The sequence below is a fragment of the Oncorhynchus clarkii genome, chromosome 14, assembly GCF_045791955.1.
Source record: "Oncorhynchus clarkii lewisi isolate Uvic-CL-2024 chromosome 14, UVic_Ocla_1.0, whole genome shotgun sequence".
Lineage (NCBI taxonomy): Eukaryota > Metazoa > Chordata > Actinopteri > Salmoniformes > Salmonidae > Oncorhynchus > Oncorhynchus clarkii.
Genome location: NC_092160.1, coordinates 12,061,653 through 12,079,264, shown reverse-complemented (window position 1 = coordinate 12,079,264; position 17,612 = coordinate 12,061,653). Strand labels below are relative to the sequence as shown.

Here is a 17,612-nt window from a genome sequence, read left to right as displayed (position 1 = left end):
AGCTTCTTCCACTTCCCCCAAAGCACAAGTAGTTATCTCCACCCTACTACCACAAAAACAGTTTTACACTGCCACCATACAGCAGGTGAATGCAAGCATTTCGTGAGACTATGCCTCAAAACCTAATGTCTACCTGTCCCACCACTCCACCCTGGACCTGAACAGCCTTTACAACCAGGTCCACCTCTACAAGGCAGCAATCCCAACTTTTGCCAGGACCCTGAAGGACGTCACCCTCAACCGTAGCTCCAGCACCTCACACAGGAGCAACAGAGCAACAGACACCCTGCCCAGACCAGCAAGACACCCTCCCAGACCTGCAAAACCCACTCCTGAAGGACCTGCACCGAGAGAACCCATGCCAAGAGGACCTACACCCAGACCACAGCATCACCAGCCACACCCCAACCAGCTAAGACCACCCAAGCAAACCCTGGCTACACCCTATATAGGTTACGCCATATCAGACCTCTGCCCCTTCTGCCCACCAAATGACCCCGCCCCTGCGGCAAGGACCTCAACATGATAGCAGGACATATGCCCAGGCCGTGAGCAGAGCAACAGGCCCAACCCTCACTATTACACCCTCCCAAGCCCCATCCTGCGACCCAAGAGGTATGTATCAGATGCTCAACATTCTCTGCTCACACCTACTGTGATGGTCCGGGCCTAAACCACACAAAAACAACACTAGACACTATGGAACACAAAGCTTTTACTATCTCATCCTGTCATATAAAAGGTCTGAGGTCATCTGCCTTTGGCCTAAAGAGCAGGAACCCAGACTTCATCAAAGAAATTGGAAATACAGACATTGTCATCCTACAAGATACATGATATAAAGGAGTCACATCCACTGGTTGCCCTCTAGGTTACAGAAAGCTGGTAGTCCCATCCACCAAACTACCAGGTGTGAAACAGGGGAGAGACTCAAGCTAATTTGCTATAGAGCAGTTCTAACCCACTACGTTAAATGAGTCAAAACAGGAACATTTTACATCTGGCTAGAAATGAATAAGGAATTGATCTCAACAGAGAAAAATGTCCTCATGTGTGCTACTATATCTCCCCAATAGAATCCCTCTACTTTAACAAGGACAGCTTCTCCACCCTGGAGGGGGAGAGCAACAATTTGCAGGCTCAGGGACATGTACTAGTCTGTGGCGACCTAAATGCCCGAACTGGACAAGAATCTGACACCCTCAGCACAAAGGGGGGCAAACACCTACCCAGAGCCGACAGCATTCCTTCCCTCATATGCCCCCCTAGACACAACTACAACAATATAACTAACACAAATGGGTCACAACTGCAGCTCTGTTGGATGCTGGGTATGTACATAGTCAATGGTAGGCTTTGAGGGAACTCCTTTGGTAGGTACACCTATAGCTCATCTCTAGGCAGTAGTACTGTACACCACTTTATCACTGACTTCAACCCAGGGTCTCTTAGAGCGTTCACAGTCAGATATGCTCAGTCCAGAGGCATCAAAGCCAAAGTAACTGAATACCATTAAGAAATGCTATAGATGGAAGGAAACCAAAAAACAATTAGGCGACAACATATTCAATCCCTTCTAGACAACTTCCTGGACAATATGTTTCATTGATATAGTGAAGGTGTAAACAGTATAGAAAACATAAACAGTATATTTGACCTCTCAGCTTCCCTATCAAATCTAAACATGTCTAGCAAGTCAACCTAAGAAAATGAGCAACAGTGGCAAATGGTTTGATGAAGAATACAAAAACCTAAGAAAGAAATAGAGAAACCTTTCCAACCAAAAACATGGAGACCCAGGAAACCTGAGCCTACACCTTCACTATGGTGAATCACTAGAACAACACAGAAATGCACTATGGGAAAAGAAGGAACAGCACGTCAGAAATCAGCTCAATGAAGAATCCATAGAATCTGAGGTGGAAACTGAGCTGCCCTACCTAACCTCCTGCCAAATATATGGCCATTTTAGAGACACATATTCCCTCAGAATAAACAGATCCACAAAGAATTTATCCAATTTTGACGAACACCCCCTATTTATTGGGTGAAATACCACAGTGTGCCATCACAGCAAGATTTCTGACGTGTTGCCACAAGAAAAGGGCAACCAGTGAAGAACAAACACCACTGTAAATACAACCTATATTTGTTTATTTATTTTCCCTTTTGTACTTTAACTGTTTTTACATCCTTACAATACTGTAAATAGACATAATATGACATTTGAAATGTCTTCATTCTTTTGGAACTTTTTTTTTTGAGAGAGAGAGAGAGAGAGAGAGAGAGAGTGATATACAGAGAGAGAATAATGTTTACTCTTCATTCCTGATTTGTTTATTTTTATTTTCACTTGCTTTGGCAAGAGAGAGAAAGATATTGAGAGAGAGGGGGGTGAGGGAGCGAGAGGGTAGAGAAAGAGAGAAGGCAATGTCTTGAAATGGATGTCAAGGTCTTCTAACAAAGTATGTCATTGGATAACATAAAGAGAAGCGTAAACACTGTAGCCCATGACAGGGTTTCCGTAACGCTCTGTACATACTTGATGAATGTCCAGGGTGGGACGTCCTTTTTCAGCGTTTCGTTAGTCACACCTGCTTGCGCCTTTATTAACACGCGTTCGGTTCTGTGTTTGTCTTGGTTCGGTTCTGTGTTTGTCTTTGCAATTGTGCATACCGTTGCTCTCGCTGCCTTAAGGCCGGTAGTTTTTGACCTCTGTGTCGGTAGGCAAAGGGGGAGCCCACTGCTCAGTAATACACTCTGTATCTTTCTGCATGGCTGAGCCCTGTACTTGATGGAGAGGTAATATTTTGTAGTTATGTTTATGTTCCTTGGCACCTGGATAATTGTACATTAGGAATCATTACACTCAAACAGGCCCTCTTTGTACTCTGAGCAGGTGCCTGCGTCACGACTGAGTGCCTTCCGAGTTAACACAGTCAGAGTGATGTGGTAGAGGGAAGAAACACAATGCCCTGCTGGACCGCTCTGGCCCCGCACGCTGAGGTCGCCTGGGGCACAGCAGAGAGAGAGAGAGAGAAAGAAAGGGAGAGACAGAGAGAGAGAGAGAGAGTGCTTGTTAGAGGGAGTTTGATCATCTTTGTGTGCTTACAATACGTGACTGTGCATGTGCGTGTATGTGTGTGTAAAAATATTCTGCAAATATGACTGTGTTCATCTCTCTCCTGACTCCTGCATGGCTCGGAATGACACCATTAAGCTGTGCAGTATCTTGAGATGAACTTTCTTTATGAACAGACGGGGTGATTTTCCATATTCCGGTGGTCCTGGAACAGAGTGGGTCTTAGAGAGAGAGCTTTGTTTCCCACTGATTGCTTAATTGATTTCTGGGAATGCTACTGTATAATTGATGGGTGCGTTGGACTGGTTGACTGGCTCAATTGTGTCCTGCTGTAAATAATTGGCTGATTGAGAAGCTATGGCCTGGAACAGCCACTGCAGATATACTCACACACATCTTCCTTCCCTCTCAGCCAGGTGGATCTCGTCCAAAGCTATCGAAATCCGTCAAATACACTGAGTGTTGAACGCTGCAAAACGCTCAAGGACAGGGTGTATTTTCACCCTCTCGAAAATTCACAAACATCCATGAATGTAAGATTTACAGAAAGGCATATCTACTCAGAGATTTAGAAACAGACATTGCACAATCAATAGCAGTGTATCAAGAGAAAACTAGAAATAACTGGAAATAACAAGGAATAACTGGAAATAACAAGGATAAACACAAACAAAAGAACCCATCCTTTTGCCCATGGGAAGCCACGGAAATATTAAAATGAACTGCAGAATTCTGTCCCCCACAGGACGACATGTCCCGACGTTGCCAACATCTGACTGGGAACAGGAAATTCAATTCCTTCTGACACGAAGCAGCTGAGCTGGAATGGTCACATCCACTTGACCTCTGACCTTTATCAATATTACAGGCAGGGTATGCCAACCATGCCAGTGGCGCATCTGCTGCTGGGTACTATTTTCTCCCTGATTTGGCTTCATCAACAACACAGTCTGTTCTGTTCCCTTCCCACCAGCCCCAGCACCAGCAGTCATGGCTTCATCCCACTGTACAGGTGGGTGCACAGAATGAGGTATTATTGTGTTTTTTCAGTTCTATTCCCCTCTCTCTCCCACACCTTTGTCTCTTTGTCTCCCTCTCTCCCTCCTCACTCCTCCCCTCCCTGTCAGTGGTAGAAGTAAAAACACTTCCCAGTGACACATCCCTGGGGGTGTCGGGGCATAACACAGGGAGGGAGAGAAAGAGTTTCACCTTTAGAGTAGTGAAAGGCACAGCCAGACGCAGCCTGTGGAGCAGCCTCATTTGAATGTTGTGGACAGATGGAATTTTTCTCATTTTTTCTCTTTTCTCTCTTTCTTCCCGTTCTGTCATTTATTCATTTGTTCAGTGCCCAGGGGGCAAAGTGTTGGCTCGGGACGAAAGGAGATAATTCTGTTTTTTTCCCCCTCACAAATGAATTTTAGATCATGTTTTTTTTAAAGTGTCTGGGCATAAACAAGCTACAGTTAGTCAGACTTTCTCCTTTAGGACATTTGAATGCAATGTTCATACTCGGATGAAGGCAGCTAATCTAGATCGAAGCTCTGATTGAGAGCACGGTCGCCAATCAGCCATTGTTAGAGGCCAGGTGCCTCTGCTCTGTTCCGCACCGCTCTGACCTGCGCTAGCTTCAGGACTAAATAGTTTCTTCTAATTTCAGACCCCATTTAAAGTAGTGAGTCTTTTTCATCACACTCTCAGCCTGATAATTGCTTTTAAAGGACTCAATTATTTATGGACCATTAATTACGAGTCCCTGCGAAAGTTTGCTGAGTCAATTTCCCCAGACAAGGCTGCGGTATGGATATTATGTGCTGCATATTTCACTCAGATAAACCAAGTGTGAGTCCCCCTCTATCGTGACCCTGTGGCTTTATGGGAGCATGAGTCGGTTTTCGAATGGCTGTTTTGTCTGGTTAAACAGCACTTAAAAAAAAAAACTGTATTTAATAATCATGAATATATGAATGAATATATACTAAACAGCATATTTTTGTTTCTGTTGATCTTATGGTGTATATTCATTTACACAGCCTGTCTAAATATCTTTGTGGGTAAAACACTCAGGATAACCATAACAAGACGTAGTTTATCCACTTAGTGAGAGAATATCCCCAACCGACACCACATCAAATACTGTAGCTATGCTACTGCACACGTTCCCTTCCACCTGATACTCCAGCTTGTGATCTTCTTCCCGTGACATCGATGACATATTATGTGGTGTATTTAACCTATCAGAGTTCACGCAGCAGCAGCAGTCACAGCACAGGAGGGGCCCCCGGCACAGCATCTCTCACACAGCAGGATGTGCTCAGTGGGTTGTGTTTTAAGATAGGAGACGCACGGCGCAGCACGGCGAGGGGTTGTTTCAACCACAACAGAGGTTTGATGCAGAAGCTAGACGGTTGGCGGTGGGACTCAAAGCCATAAGCTGTGTGGAACATGGTTTTATCTAATCATTCATTATGGTCTGGTCCTGGATCAGAGGCAGTCACTGTCACACTCATCCCCTTAACCCCCAGTCTAATTCCACACTCCATGCAGAGCTGTCCCCAGATCATAGGCTATGCTAATTCACCCAGGGCCCTGCTCTGGAGCCTGAGCCTCGCGCTCAAACTACTGAGATAAATACAATATCAGATAGAGAGTGAGAAGACGTGGGGTGGGAATGGTCTGTACATGCTACAGTGGTATATCTGACGAGATGCTACACATGAAGACTCAAAAAAGTACAATAAGGGTTGAGGATGTAAAAGTAGGTAACTATCAGAGGAGATACAGTAACAACGGCCTCAGTAACAACGGCCGCAGTAACAACAGCCGCAGTAACAACAGCCGCAGTAACAACACCCGCAGTAACAACACCCGCAGTAACAACAGCCTCAGTAACAACACCCGCAGTAACAACAGCCTCAGTAACAACAGCCTAATTAACAACAGCCTCAGTAACAACAGCCGCAGTAACAACAGCCTCAGTAACAACAGCCTCAGTAACCATGGCCTCAGTAACAACAGCCTCAGTAACCATGGCCTCAATAACAACAGCCTCAGTAACAACGGCCTCAGTAACAACGGCCTCAGTAACAACAGCCTCAGTAACAACGGCCTCAGTAACAACAGCCACAGTAACAACACCCGCAGTAACAACAGCCGCAGTAACAAAAGCGGCAGTAACAACAGCCTCAGTAACAACAGCCTCAGTAACAACAGCCTCAGTAACAACAGCCTCAGTAACAACAGCGGCAGTAACAACAGCGGCAGTAACAACAGCGGCAGTAACAACACCCGCAGTAACAACAGCCGCAGTAACAAAAGCGGCAGTAACAACAGCCTCAGTAACAACAGCCTTAGTAACAACAGCCTCAGTAACAACAGCCTCAGTAACAACACCCGCAGTAACAACAGCCTCAGTAACAACAGCCTCAGTAACAACAGCCCCAGTAACAACAGCGGCAGTAATCACACCCGCAGTAACAAAAGCCGCAGTAACAAAAGCGGCAGTAACACCAGCCTCAGTAACAACAGCCTCAGTAACAACAGCCTCAGTAACACCAGTGGCAGTAACAACAGCCGCAGTAACAACAGCGGCAGTAACAACAGCCTCAGTAACAACAGTGGCAGTAACAACAGCGGCAGTAACAACAGCCGCAGTAACAACCGCCTCAGTAACAACAGCCTCAGTAACAACAGCCGCAGTAACAACCGCCTCAGTAACAACAGCGGCAGTAACAACAGCCTCAGTAACAACAGCGGCAGTAACAACAGAGGCAGTAACAACAGCCGCAGTAACAACCGCCTCAGTAACAACAGCCTCAGTAACAACAGCCGCAGTAACAACCGCCGCAGTAACAACAGCCGCAGTAACAACCGCCTCAGTAACAACAGCCGCAGTAACAACAGCCGCAGTAAAAACAGCCTCAGTAACCATGGCCTCAGTAACAACAGCCTCAGTAACCATGGCCTCAGTAACAACAGCCTCAGTAACAACGGCCTCAGTAACAACGGCCTCAGTAACAACAGCCTCAGTAACAACGGCCTCAGTAACAACAGCCACAGTAACAACACCCGCAGTAACAACACCCGCAGTAACAACAGCCTCAGTAACAACTGCCTCAGTAACAACAGCCTCAGTAACAACACCCGCAGTAACAACAGCCTCAGTAACAACAGCCTCATTAACAACAGCCTCAGTAACAACAGCCGCAGAAACAACAGCCTCAGTAACAACACCCGCAGTAACAACACCCGCAGTAACAACAGCCTCAGTAACAACAGCCTCAGTAACAACAGCCGCAGTAACAACAGCGGCAGTAACAACAGCCTCAGTAACAACAGTGGCAGTAACAACAGCCTCAGTAACAACAGCCTCAGTAACAACAGCCTCAGTAACAACAGCGGCAGTAACAACAGCCTCAGTAACAACAGCCTCAGTAACAACAGCCTCAGTAACAACAGCCCCAGTAACAACAGCGACAGTAACAATACCCGCAGTAACAACAGCCGCAGTAACAAAAGCGGCAGTAACAACAGCCTCAGTAACAACAGCCTCAGTAACAACAGTGGCAGTAACAACAGCGGCAGTAACAACAGCGGCAGTAACAACACCCGCAGTAACAACAGCCGCAGTAACAAAAGCGGCAGTAACAACAGCCTCAGTAACAACAGCCTTAGTAACAACAGCCTCAGTAACAACAGCCTCAGTAACAACACCCGCAGTAACAACAGCCTCAGTAACAACAGCCGCAGTAACAACAGCCGCAGTAACAACAGCCTCAGCAACCATGGCCTCAGTAACAACAGCCTCAGTAACCATGGCCTCAGTAACAACAGCCTCAGTAACAACGGCCTCAGTAACAACGGCCTCAGTAACAACAGCCTCAGTAACAACGGCCTCAGTAACAACAGCCACAGTAACAACACCCGCAGTAACAACACCCGCAGTAACAACAGCCTCAGTAACAACTGCCTCAGTAACAACAGCCTCAGTAACAACACCCGCAGTAACAACAGCCTCAGTAACAACAGCCTCATTAACAACAGCCTCAGTAACAACAGCCGCAGTAACAACAGCCTCAGTAACAACACCCGCAGTAACAACACCCGCAGTAACAACAGCCTCAGTAACAACAGCCTCAGTAACAACAGCCGCAGTAACAACAGCGGCAGTAACAACAGCCTCAGTAACAACAGTGGCAGTAACAACAGCCTCAGTAACAACAGCCTCAGTAACAACAGCCTCAGTAACAACAGCGGCAGTAACAACAGCCTCAGTAACAACAGCCTCAGTAACAACAGCCTCAGTAACAACAGCCCCAGTAACAACAGCGACAGTAGCAATACCCGCAGTAACAACAGCCGCAGTAACAAAAGCGGCAGTAACAACAGCCTCAGTAACAACAGCCTCAGTAACAACAGCCTCAGTAACAACAGCGGCAGTAACAACAGCGGCAGTAACAACAGGGGCAGTAACAACACCCGCAGTAACAACAGCCGCAGTAACAAAAGCGGCAGTAACAACAGCCTCAGTAACAACAGCCTTAGTAACAACAGCCTCAGTAACAACAGCCTCAGTAACAACACCCGCAGTAACAACATTCTCAGTAACAACAGCCTCAGTAACAACAGCCCCAGTAACAACAGCGGCAGTAATCACACCCGCAGTAACAAAAGCTGCAGTAACAAAAGCGGCAGTAACACCAGCCTCAGTAACAACAGCCTCAGTAACAACAGCCTCAGTAACACCAGTGGCAGTAACAACAGCCGCAGTAACAACAGCGGCAGTAACAACAGCCTCAGTAACAACAGCGGCAGTAACAACAGCGGCAGTAACAACAGCCGCAGTAACAACAGCCTCAGTAACAACAGCCTCAGTAACAACAGCCGCAGTAACAACCGCCTCAGTAACAACAGTGGCAGTAACAACAGCCTCAGTAACAACAGCGGCAGTAACAACAGCGGCAGTAACAACAGCCGCAGTAACAACCGCCTCAGTAACAACAGCCTCAGTAACAACAGCCACACTAACAACCGCCTCAGTAACAACAGCCGCAGTAACAACAGCCACAGAAACAACAGCCTCAGTAACAACAGCCGCAGTAACAACAGCGGCATTAACAACACCCGCAGTAACAACAGCCTCAGTAACAACAGCCTCAGTAACAACAGCCTCAGTAACAACAGCCTCAGTCACAACAGCTGCAGTAACAACAGCCTCAGTAACAACAGCCTCAGTAACAACAGCCTCAGTAACAATAGCCGCAGTAACAACAGCCTCAGTAACAACAGTCTCAGTAACAACAGCCTCAGTAACAACAGCCGCAGTAACAACAGCGGCAGTAACAACAGCCTCAGTAACAACAGCCTCAGTAACAACAGCCTCAGTAACAATAGCCTCAGTAACAACAGCCTCAGTAACAACAGCCTCAGTAACAACAGCTGCAGTAACAACAGCCGCAGTAACAACAGCCTCAGAAACAACGTGCTACTACTGTATATTGTATATAACTAATTAGTACAATGCACTATTACACTGAGCTTGGCAGAGGATCTCCACACGTTGACAATAATTGTCTCATCTACCCCGACACACACTCACTCAAGCATGTACAGCAGAGCAGGCTGGTGGGAGGAGCTATAGGAGGACGGGCTCATTGTAATGGCTGTAATGAAATAAATGGAACATTATAAAACATATCAAACATATTGGAACCACATGTTCCATTTATTCCTTTCCAGCCATTACAATGAGACCGTCCTCCTATAGCTCCTCCCACCAGCACGTAGCTACAGATAGGCCTGTGAATCTGTTGTTCTGTCTCTCACTCCTCTGTCCCAGCTCTCACAGGTAGATAGAGTTTTCAAGCCTCCCTCCACCAGTCTGGCTCTTCTTCCTTCCCTTCCTTACCACGTGATCCTGATGATAATCTTGTTCTACACAGCATTTATTGTGCATCTGGTTGAGAAAACACCCAATTAGGATCCCTCACTTCCTCTCTCTCCACTCTGCTCCAATCAATCCTGGGCACTGAACCGCATGCCATGCCATATGGTGCCAGGCAGCTCTACCGCACTACACTACCGAGAGGTGCCGTATTACTCAGACCGGACGTGGGCACAGCGGTACTCAGAAACCGGCAGAATGCCCGTCACCCGCCACTTCATGTCTCTGCCACTTCATGTCTCCGCCACTGGCTCAGTCATCCAGACAGACGACCACGAAAGGCCTTTCTTAATGCTTAAGCAACTCACCTAGCTTGGTATGTATATTCTGTCAACGTACACTCATTTTGTCGGGCCTTAATAAATCAGACTGTTCACGTTAAGTGTTCTAGCTACTCAAGTAAATTCCTGGCTGAGGCACTCAAGAAAATAAGTTCCATGTATTAAAGTTTTATTTGGTATTCATAAATGCAAATTACAAACAGGCTCCACTCAATGTTGAAACCACTAAAAAACTGATTGGCCATGTTTGCTTAGTCTTTGTTTCGATAAAAGACAGTCCATATGTACAGTCCATATGTTCAGTGTGACTTCCATTAAATAAAAGGCCTTGATGGTCCCCTCCATCCCCCCTCTGAAGGCCAGTGATGGATGAGTCCATTGCACCAGATCCATTCAGTCCACTCAGCATTTTACCACAAAATAGGGATGTAAAACCTGGAGTCATCCATCAACATGTACTCTTACCTCTCAATACACTATTGCATTATGATTTACATACTGTGTGTGTGTGTGTGTGTGTGTCTGTGTGTGTGTGTGTGTGTGTGTGTGTGTGTGTGTGTGTGTGTGTGTGTGTGTGTGTGTGTGTGTGAGTGTGTGTGTGAGTGTGAGTGTGAGTGTGTGTGTGTGTGTGTGTGCACGCGCACAGAGGTGTAACAAGCTGGTAGCATCACTTAATAAGTGACTGAACAGAAGCCGAGCTATGCATAAGGGTAGTATGTGCCTTATTCATTTTAAAGGGGACACGACATGACATGTTCTAACACTCTTGCCTGGCAGTTAAACAACCATGTAATGTTAGCAGCAACTAACATGATCATGTATTGTACTCAAACTCAGTTAGATCATGGGTTGCTATAATGACATCCCTTATCATCACAAACCGTCACCCTTACCTTAAACAAGTGGAATGAATGCCTAAATGTAACGGTAGAAATTTGACGTTTTTCCTCCCCTGGACAAACGTGGGATACTGAAGTGAGACCGTGCGATATTATTGCAGAACACAGTGAGCGGTCTCCGTTTCTAGATCAAAAGCTATGACAGAATGCCCTGGTCTACCAGTAATTGATGTGTAAAAAAGGCCTAAATTGCTCTCTGTGTTGTGATCTCTTTGTACTGTCTGACACTAAGGGAACTATGTGTGACAGCTTACTCAAAGAAAGGTCATCTCACTCCATTGAACTTTTTGGGGGATTTAAAATGTGTTTTGCCTTTTTAAGAAACTGCTAAGGCGTTGTGAGGTTTGTGTGACTTGCGTGAGCACTATCACAATTCCTCTCCTTCAGACAGTTATTTACTTCTCTTTCTTTCCCTTTCTGTCTATCCCTCTTCATTATATTTGCACCTCTGTCACAAGCAGAATGCTCTTCTATTGGCTGATTTTCTGAACATGCTAGATTAAAGTGTAATTGCTCATTTGAAAGATAAATGCTTTACATTTTCCTCTTTATCCTTTTATTTACTTTGTGCCTCAGGTATTTTTTTACTCAAAACATTTTGAATTTTGCTATGTCTTCTTGCTCTCCTCTCGTTCGTTCACTTAAGTGTGTAATTAAGTCTAAATTGGATTGGAGATGGGCTGCCACATTACTGTAGTTAGGGACTGTGTTAAGTGTGTGTAACACAGCTGTAGATGTTTCCTCTAGGAGTCAGAGCCTCTAAGTGCTCTAATGAAGAGTCTCTGACCAATTACAGCAAGTGATACAAGTCTGGTGGATGGAACACTGAGAACACTGCCTTCCCATATTCCCAACCTTTACTGTACATTCCCCAAACACTCAGAGAAAAAAGGAGACCGGTGGAAAGTGATCCGTAATAATGAAATACCTTCAGGTGAACTAAGTTACAGCAACATCATTCTGCACCCTCTCACACCCCAAATCATCATCCTCTCCTGTATCTACGTACCAGCTGTTCATAGATACTCGTATATAGAAATTGCTAGCTAGGTATTCACATAATGCCTGCCAGTAACATACTCATTATGATGACAAATTAGCCTTCTAATCTGGGGGCCCTAAACGAGATTTGGTTGCCCCCCACCCAAAAAAAAAACATTTTAGTGGCCTTCCCTCTTGAGAAAATTCACCGCAATTCTACACATTTTGCTGTGTGTCGGAAATATATTTCTATTTCTTTGACACATTTCATGCAATTCTACACATTTTTACATGGGGCAGAGAGAACATTTTTGCAGTTTTAAAACTAATATCCTGCAATTCTACACATTTTTCCATTACTTATGCAATGTTAATGATATCTGAGTGAAAGAGACTAACAAAATCAATGGGGGCCCCCTGGAGGTCAGGGCCCCTGGGCACGTGCCCTGCGTGCCTGGTTGGCTAGAGTAACGTACCTATCTAAAATGTGTTAGCTGGAACGTGATAAATTGAGTGACTGTCAGTGACTGACATAACAAGATAAAAAATTCTCATGCACAGCCATATTTTGTATATGCACCTTGTGTATTCTACTATTCTAACTCTCAACAGTAAGTTGAGACCCCGACTGAGTTCCTTATGTCGCTTATGCCTTGATCCGGCCCTGACTCAAAGAACATCACCAAGGTCATTAACATACTGCTTTTCTACCTTGATAATTCAAAGGCACTATCCATGAAAACATAAAAATATTTTAAACAGCTATAATTTACATGCATAATAAGACTTGTTTAATTCTGCCAGGGTAATTAGAATTGATAAATTATTCAACTAGTCCGACAGAAGACCTCTAATTCACTTTAATTGTTTCAGACGGATCTCAAAATAATTCAAAGACAGTCGCTTCTCTGCCCTGTCATAATAATGTCACTGTTAACTCAACAGGAATATGTATTCTGTGATCTTGTCAAGGTATCGCCAGTTCAGTGTTATGTGGGTGCATGACTGGTACATAGATGTACAATGTCTGGCTTTCACCCTCAAGGAGTTTTGTTCAAAGTGGAAGGACCCTTTGGCTGTATAACAAAAGTAGTGCACTGGGCCTTTACCAATCCCGTATTAGCGTTTCCATGTAGTTCGCAAAATGAAATAATCCAGCGCCATGTAAATAGAATTGGGAATTGGGAGGTGGGTTGCCCTCCTATAAAATATAGGTTGTGATAGCTGTAAGCCTAATTGTTATTTTCATTTATTAATGTAGGTCTATTGGTATAAAATAAAGAACTGAACAATTTGTTATTTAAAGCATCTCCCCCAAATACAGTACATGTCATGTTTATGGCTTCAAAGACAATAATAATTATAGGCTATAACAAATTATAATTGAGATGATTCAAATTGTGAATAATTGCCTAGTTACTCTAACTTTTTTAACGTCTTGCTGTAGGCCTACATCATCATCCTCTGCCTTCATCTCTACCTGTAGCTTACCTGCCTCTGGTTTAATGCATTTCCACCTCTCACTCTATCAGTCTTGCTTGTCCATCTTCCTGAATAAAAATGTGATATGTCCCTTTCTGTCTATCCCTCTTCATTATATTTGCACCTCTGTCACAAGCAGAATGCTCTTCTATTGGATGATTTTCTGAACATGCTAGATTAAAGTGTAATTGTCAGTCTTGCTGACAAAACGTCATTAAATAAGAATTTGTTCTTACCTGACTTGCCTAGTTAAATAAAGGTGAAATAAAATAAAATAAAGACATTAAATATTACAAAGTTGTGTAGCTATAATGTGAATGTATGGCTGTTTTGTTGTATATAATGAGCACCCAGATGCTGCAGTAGGCAACACGATGACACAACACACAGAAAGAAGCTGGCCCGGGGAAAAACATTTGCGACCCCACCTCCACGTTGGCTACTATGTTGCAATATTAATATTCTCGGAGAAGTCTTGTAGATTACAAAATGTTTCAATATTCTCCGAGCCGGTCGATGTACCCTCCCCCTGCTAATAATGCAGACAGGCTGATGCAAAAACAACTATCTGGGCGCCGACAATATCAGGAACATCTCTGAATGCAGAGCAAGTCTTATGCCTCTATTTCATGTTGCACTGTTCCACAACTAGGCTAAATGAGTCACTGTAGCGGCGATGGCTAGAAGACCGGTGACGTCGACCGCCGAACACTGAACACCGAACAAGGAAAGGAACCGACTTCGGCGGGAGTCGTGACAGTATGATGAAGTTGAGTAGTACATTGTACACGATATTCCACAGACCTTTAAACCTAATATAAACCTATACACATATTGCGGTGATATTGTCCGGGGGACATTTCTGTCATTATGCAGAAGTACAGTAAATGACCTTCAACTGGTGGTCATATTTCTACACACCCCATTATGCCATACCCTAGGTTTAGCTGAGCTGATGCCACTGGTTATATGAAGAGCCCCGGAGCAAGGACAGTTAAAAGCACATTACTTTGATGAATGTAGCCTAGAGCGATGAAAATGAAAAGAGAAGTGTAGATACCAACTCGAAAGTCCTGGAGAAAATAGTAGTAACACTGAGTGTTCAACCGAGTATTCCAGAACTTTCCAGAACACATTATTTCCTAAACATGCCAGAGCTCCAGATATTCTCTTTATTCCAGAACTTTCCAGAACACGTTATTTTCTAAACATTCTAGAGCTCTAGATATCCTCTGTATTCCAGAACGTGCGCTGTCTGTAGTTCTATGATGACATGGTCAGGCGGTATGGTGGTCCTGTGGAGAGCTTGGTAGCCCGTAGAATACTGCCGGTGTCTGTGAATACCCCCTGCTTTGCTGCACCGTCTCTGAATCTCCACAAATGTTTCACTGTTTCTTTGAACGTCTCTGTTTCTGTCACAGAATAATAAAGATCTTTCTCTCCGCCATCCAACACAGATTTTTTTTTTTTTACTCAGATATACCCAGCTCTCACATTTCTGGCACAATGGTTTTCCGTACTGACAGATCTGTGTTGTCAAAGATATCAACAAACATCTGTTGAATAATGTACAGCTTTTGCGTTTTCTGTATTTCTGTGTTTGTTTTCATGAACTTGGTTTTCAAGCTTTATGTTCATCAAACTTGTTCTGTCTGCGAGGCATAAATAATGAATTAAAAATGTGAAAATAAGATGGTATACATACGGGAGATCAAACATATGCACCCTCCTTGTGTACACTTAATCAGAGGGAAATAATCCACTACTAATTGACTGACATCTTCATTATGCACCTGTTACAAAAGAGGAAAGGAAGGAGAGAGAAATGGAGAGAGATAAAGATAGGGAGAGAAAGAGAGAAAGAAAGAGAAAGAGAGCAATTGAGAATGAACGAGAGAGAGAGAGAGAGAGAAACAAAGAGAGAAAAGGAGAGAGAAGGGGGGGAAGAGAAAGTTAACATGGAAATAGTTTTAATTGCTGCTCCTAGATTTCAGCGGTTAAAAAGAGAGAGCCTCTGGGGCTTTTAGTCAAGGACACTGCGACTCCTTTGATCATCAGAGGAACGATGGCTGGATGGCTGCATGGCCCACCACACCCCATGTCCTGAGCTCCTGAGCCAGGTGACAGGTGACAGAGAGAGAGAGAGAGAGAGAGAGAGAGAGAGAGAGAGAGAGAGAGAGAGAGTGAGAATGGTAAAAAAAGTGGCTATTGCTACCCTATTAGTGGCTATTGCTACCCTATTAGTGGCTATTGCTACCCTATTGCTACCCTATTAGTGGCTATTGCTACCCTATTAGTGGCTATTGCTACCCTATTGCTACCCTATTGCTACCCATGTAGTTACTGTCTCCAACAGTGATGATGGGTTACTCAGCCTTGGCCTGAATATGAACCACTGTCACTGCCACTCATAAGTAGCTGTCAATGATGATATCTAAAATTAGTGTGTGTGCAAAACATGGTGTGTGCGATGTTTGGGTGTTTGTCATCCGCAAAGATCTTTAATTTGACTTTAATTTTCATTGCCATTTGCATATAAATTAACCTGACTCATTTAGAATTCTCTGCCTCTCTCCATCAGACGATAAGGTTATTTTAATTAAGAATAAATACATGAATAAATATATGAATATATAATTATAGAGATCAATAAAGATATTGGAACACTTGTGCTGCTCTATCAAAATATTGTATTCAATGAACACCAAATAATACTGTCAACTAACTATTGTAGCTAAATCGGGTGTGCTCAACTCCAGTTCTGCTATAGCAGAGTTCCCAAACTGGCAACCCTTGGGGCGCCAGTTGGCCCCCTAAGTTGGCCTGAGCTATTTAAAAAAAATAAAAAAAGTTGCATTGTTGGACATAAAAGACAAAAATACACAAGCATTCTCACGCATAATAGAGAGACACGACGTGATCTTATACAAAAAAAGTTTGAAGTGATTAGGTTTTAGTCAAACAGTAAATCTGTTTGGGTTTCTTGCAGTCAATTTGCAGGCTACAAATGATTTGTTATTATGTTCCAGCCCCCTGACCATCCACTCAAGAAAAAATTGGCCTGTGGCTGAATCTAGTTCATGATCCCTGTGCTATAGTATCGCTCTGTGGGCTTCTTAGCATAAGATAACCTGCACATCAACAGCAGGAGAAATAGGAGAGTCTCCAGGTATCTCTTTACAGCCATCTGCTACAGCTCTTGGAGGTATACGATACACTGTATGCGGGCATGTGTTTGTTAAAGAGTGTGTTGGCTAAATGAATTTGTGGAGCTGGACACCAGTTAGATGCCTTTGTGTGTGTATAATTGTTTGTGTGTGTGTGTGTGTGTGTGTGTGTGTGTGTGTGTGTGTGTGTGTGTGTGTGTGTGTGTGTGTGCGCGCCTGGCCAAGACGAGCTAATTAAGATCCAGAATCCTGTGCAGGTTGGACACAGGTGGTGTGGTCGCCAACTGTTGTCAATAACTTCCTGTGATTGTGTAGCATGTGGCTGGGAGCCTCTGGAGCCAGAGGGCCATGTGGAGGGGGAGGTAGATGCACGACAGCCAACTCCCCGAGGAGGGACAGAGATGTCAGGCAGGACAGGAGGATGAACAGCCCTCAACTGGAGCCAGAAGGCCATGTGGAGGGGGAGGTAGATGCACGACAGCCAAGTCCCCGAGGAGAGACAGAGATGTCAGGCAGGACAGGAGGATTAACAGCCCTCAACTGGAGCCAGAGGGCCATGTGGAGGGGGAGGTAGATGCACGACAGCCAACTCCCCGAGGAGAGACAGAGATGTCAGGCAGGACAGGAGGATGAACAGCCATCAACTGGAGCCAGAGGGCCATGTGGAGGGGAGGTAGATGCACGACTGCCAACTCCCCGAGGAGAGACAGAGATGTCAGGCAGGACAGGAGGATGAACAGCCCTCAACTGGAGCCAGAGGGTCATGTGGAGGGGGAGGTA

General features: G+C 44.6%; 1 protein-coding gene across 1 annotated transcript; it reads left to right on the top strand.

Moving 5' to 3' along the window:
- Positions 1 to 491: 491 nt before the first annotated feature.
- LOC139365823 (putative uncharacterized protein DDB_G0286901) lies at positions 492 to 17,257 on the top strand. The gene is made up of 5 exons (XM_071102893.1): positions 492 to 615; positions 1,077 to 1,150; positions 5,321 to 5,493; positions 6,038 to 9,537; positions 17,148 to 17,257. Exons 1-5 carry the CDS (start codon positions 492 to 494, stop codon positions 17,255 to 17,257), a joined length of 3,981 nt encoding a protein of 1,326 aa, XP_070958994.1.
- The last annotated feature ends 355 nt before the right edge of the window (positions 17,258 to 17,612 follow it).

What these genes read in the sequence shown, in the direction of transcription:
- LOC139365823 (XM_071102893.1), top strand. Translation starts at nt 492, where the DNA reads ATGACCCCGCCCCTGCGGCAAGGACCTCAACATGATAGCAGGACATAT. An exon ending in ATTTGCAGGCTCAGGGACAT is followed by an intron (nt 1,151 to 5,320) that starts GTACTAGTCTGT and finishes TTAACCTATCAG; the next exon opens with AGTTCACGCAGCAGCAGCAG. An exon ending in CTGCAGTAACAACAGCCGCA is followed by an intron (nt 9,538 to 17,147) that starts GTAACAACAGCC and finishes GTGATTGTGTAG; the next exon opens with CATGTGGCTGGGAGCCTCTG.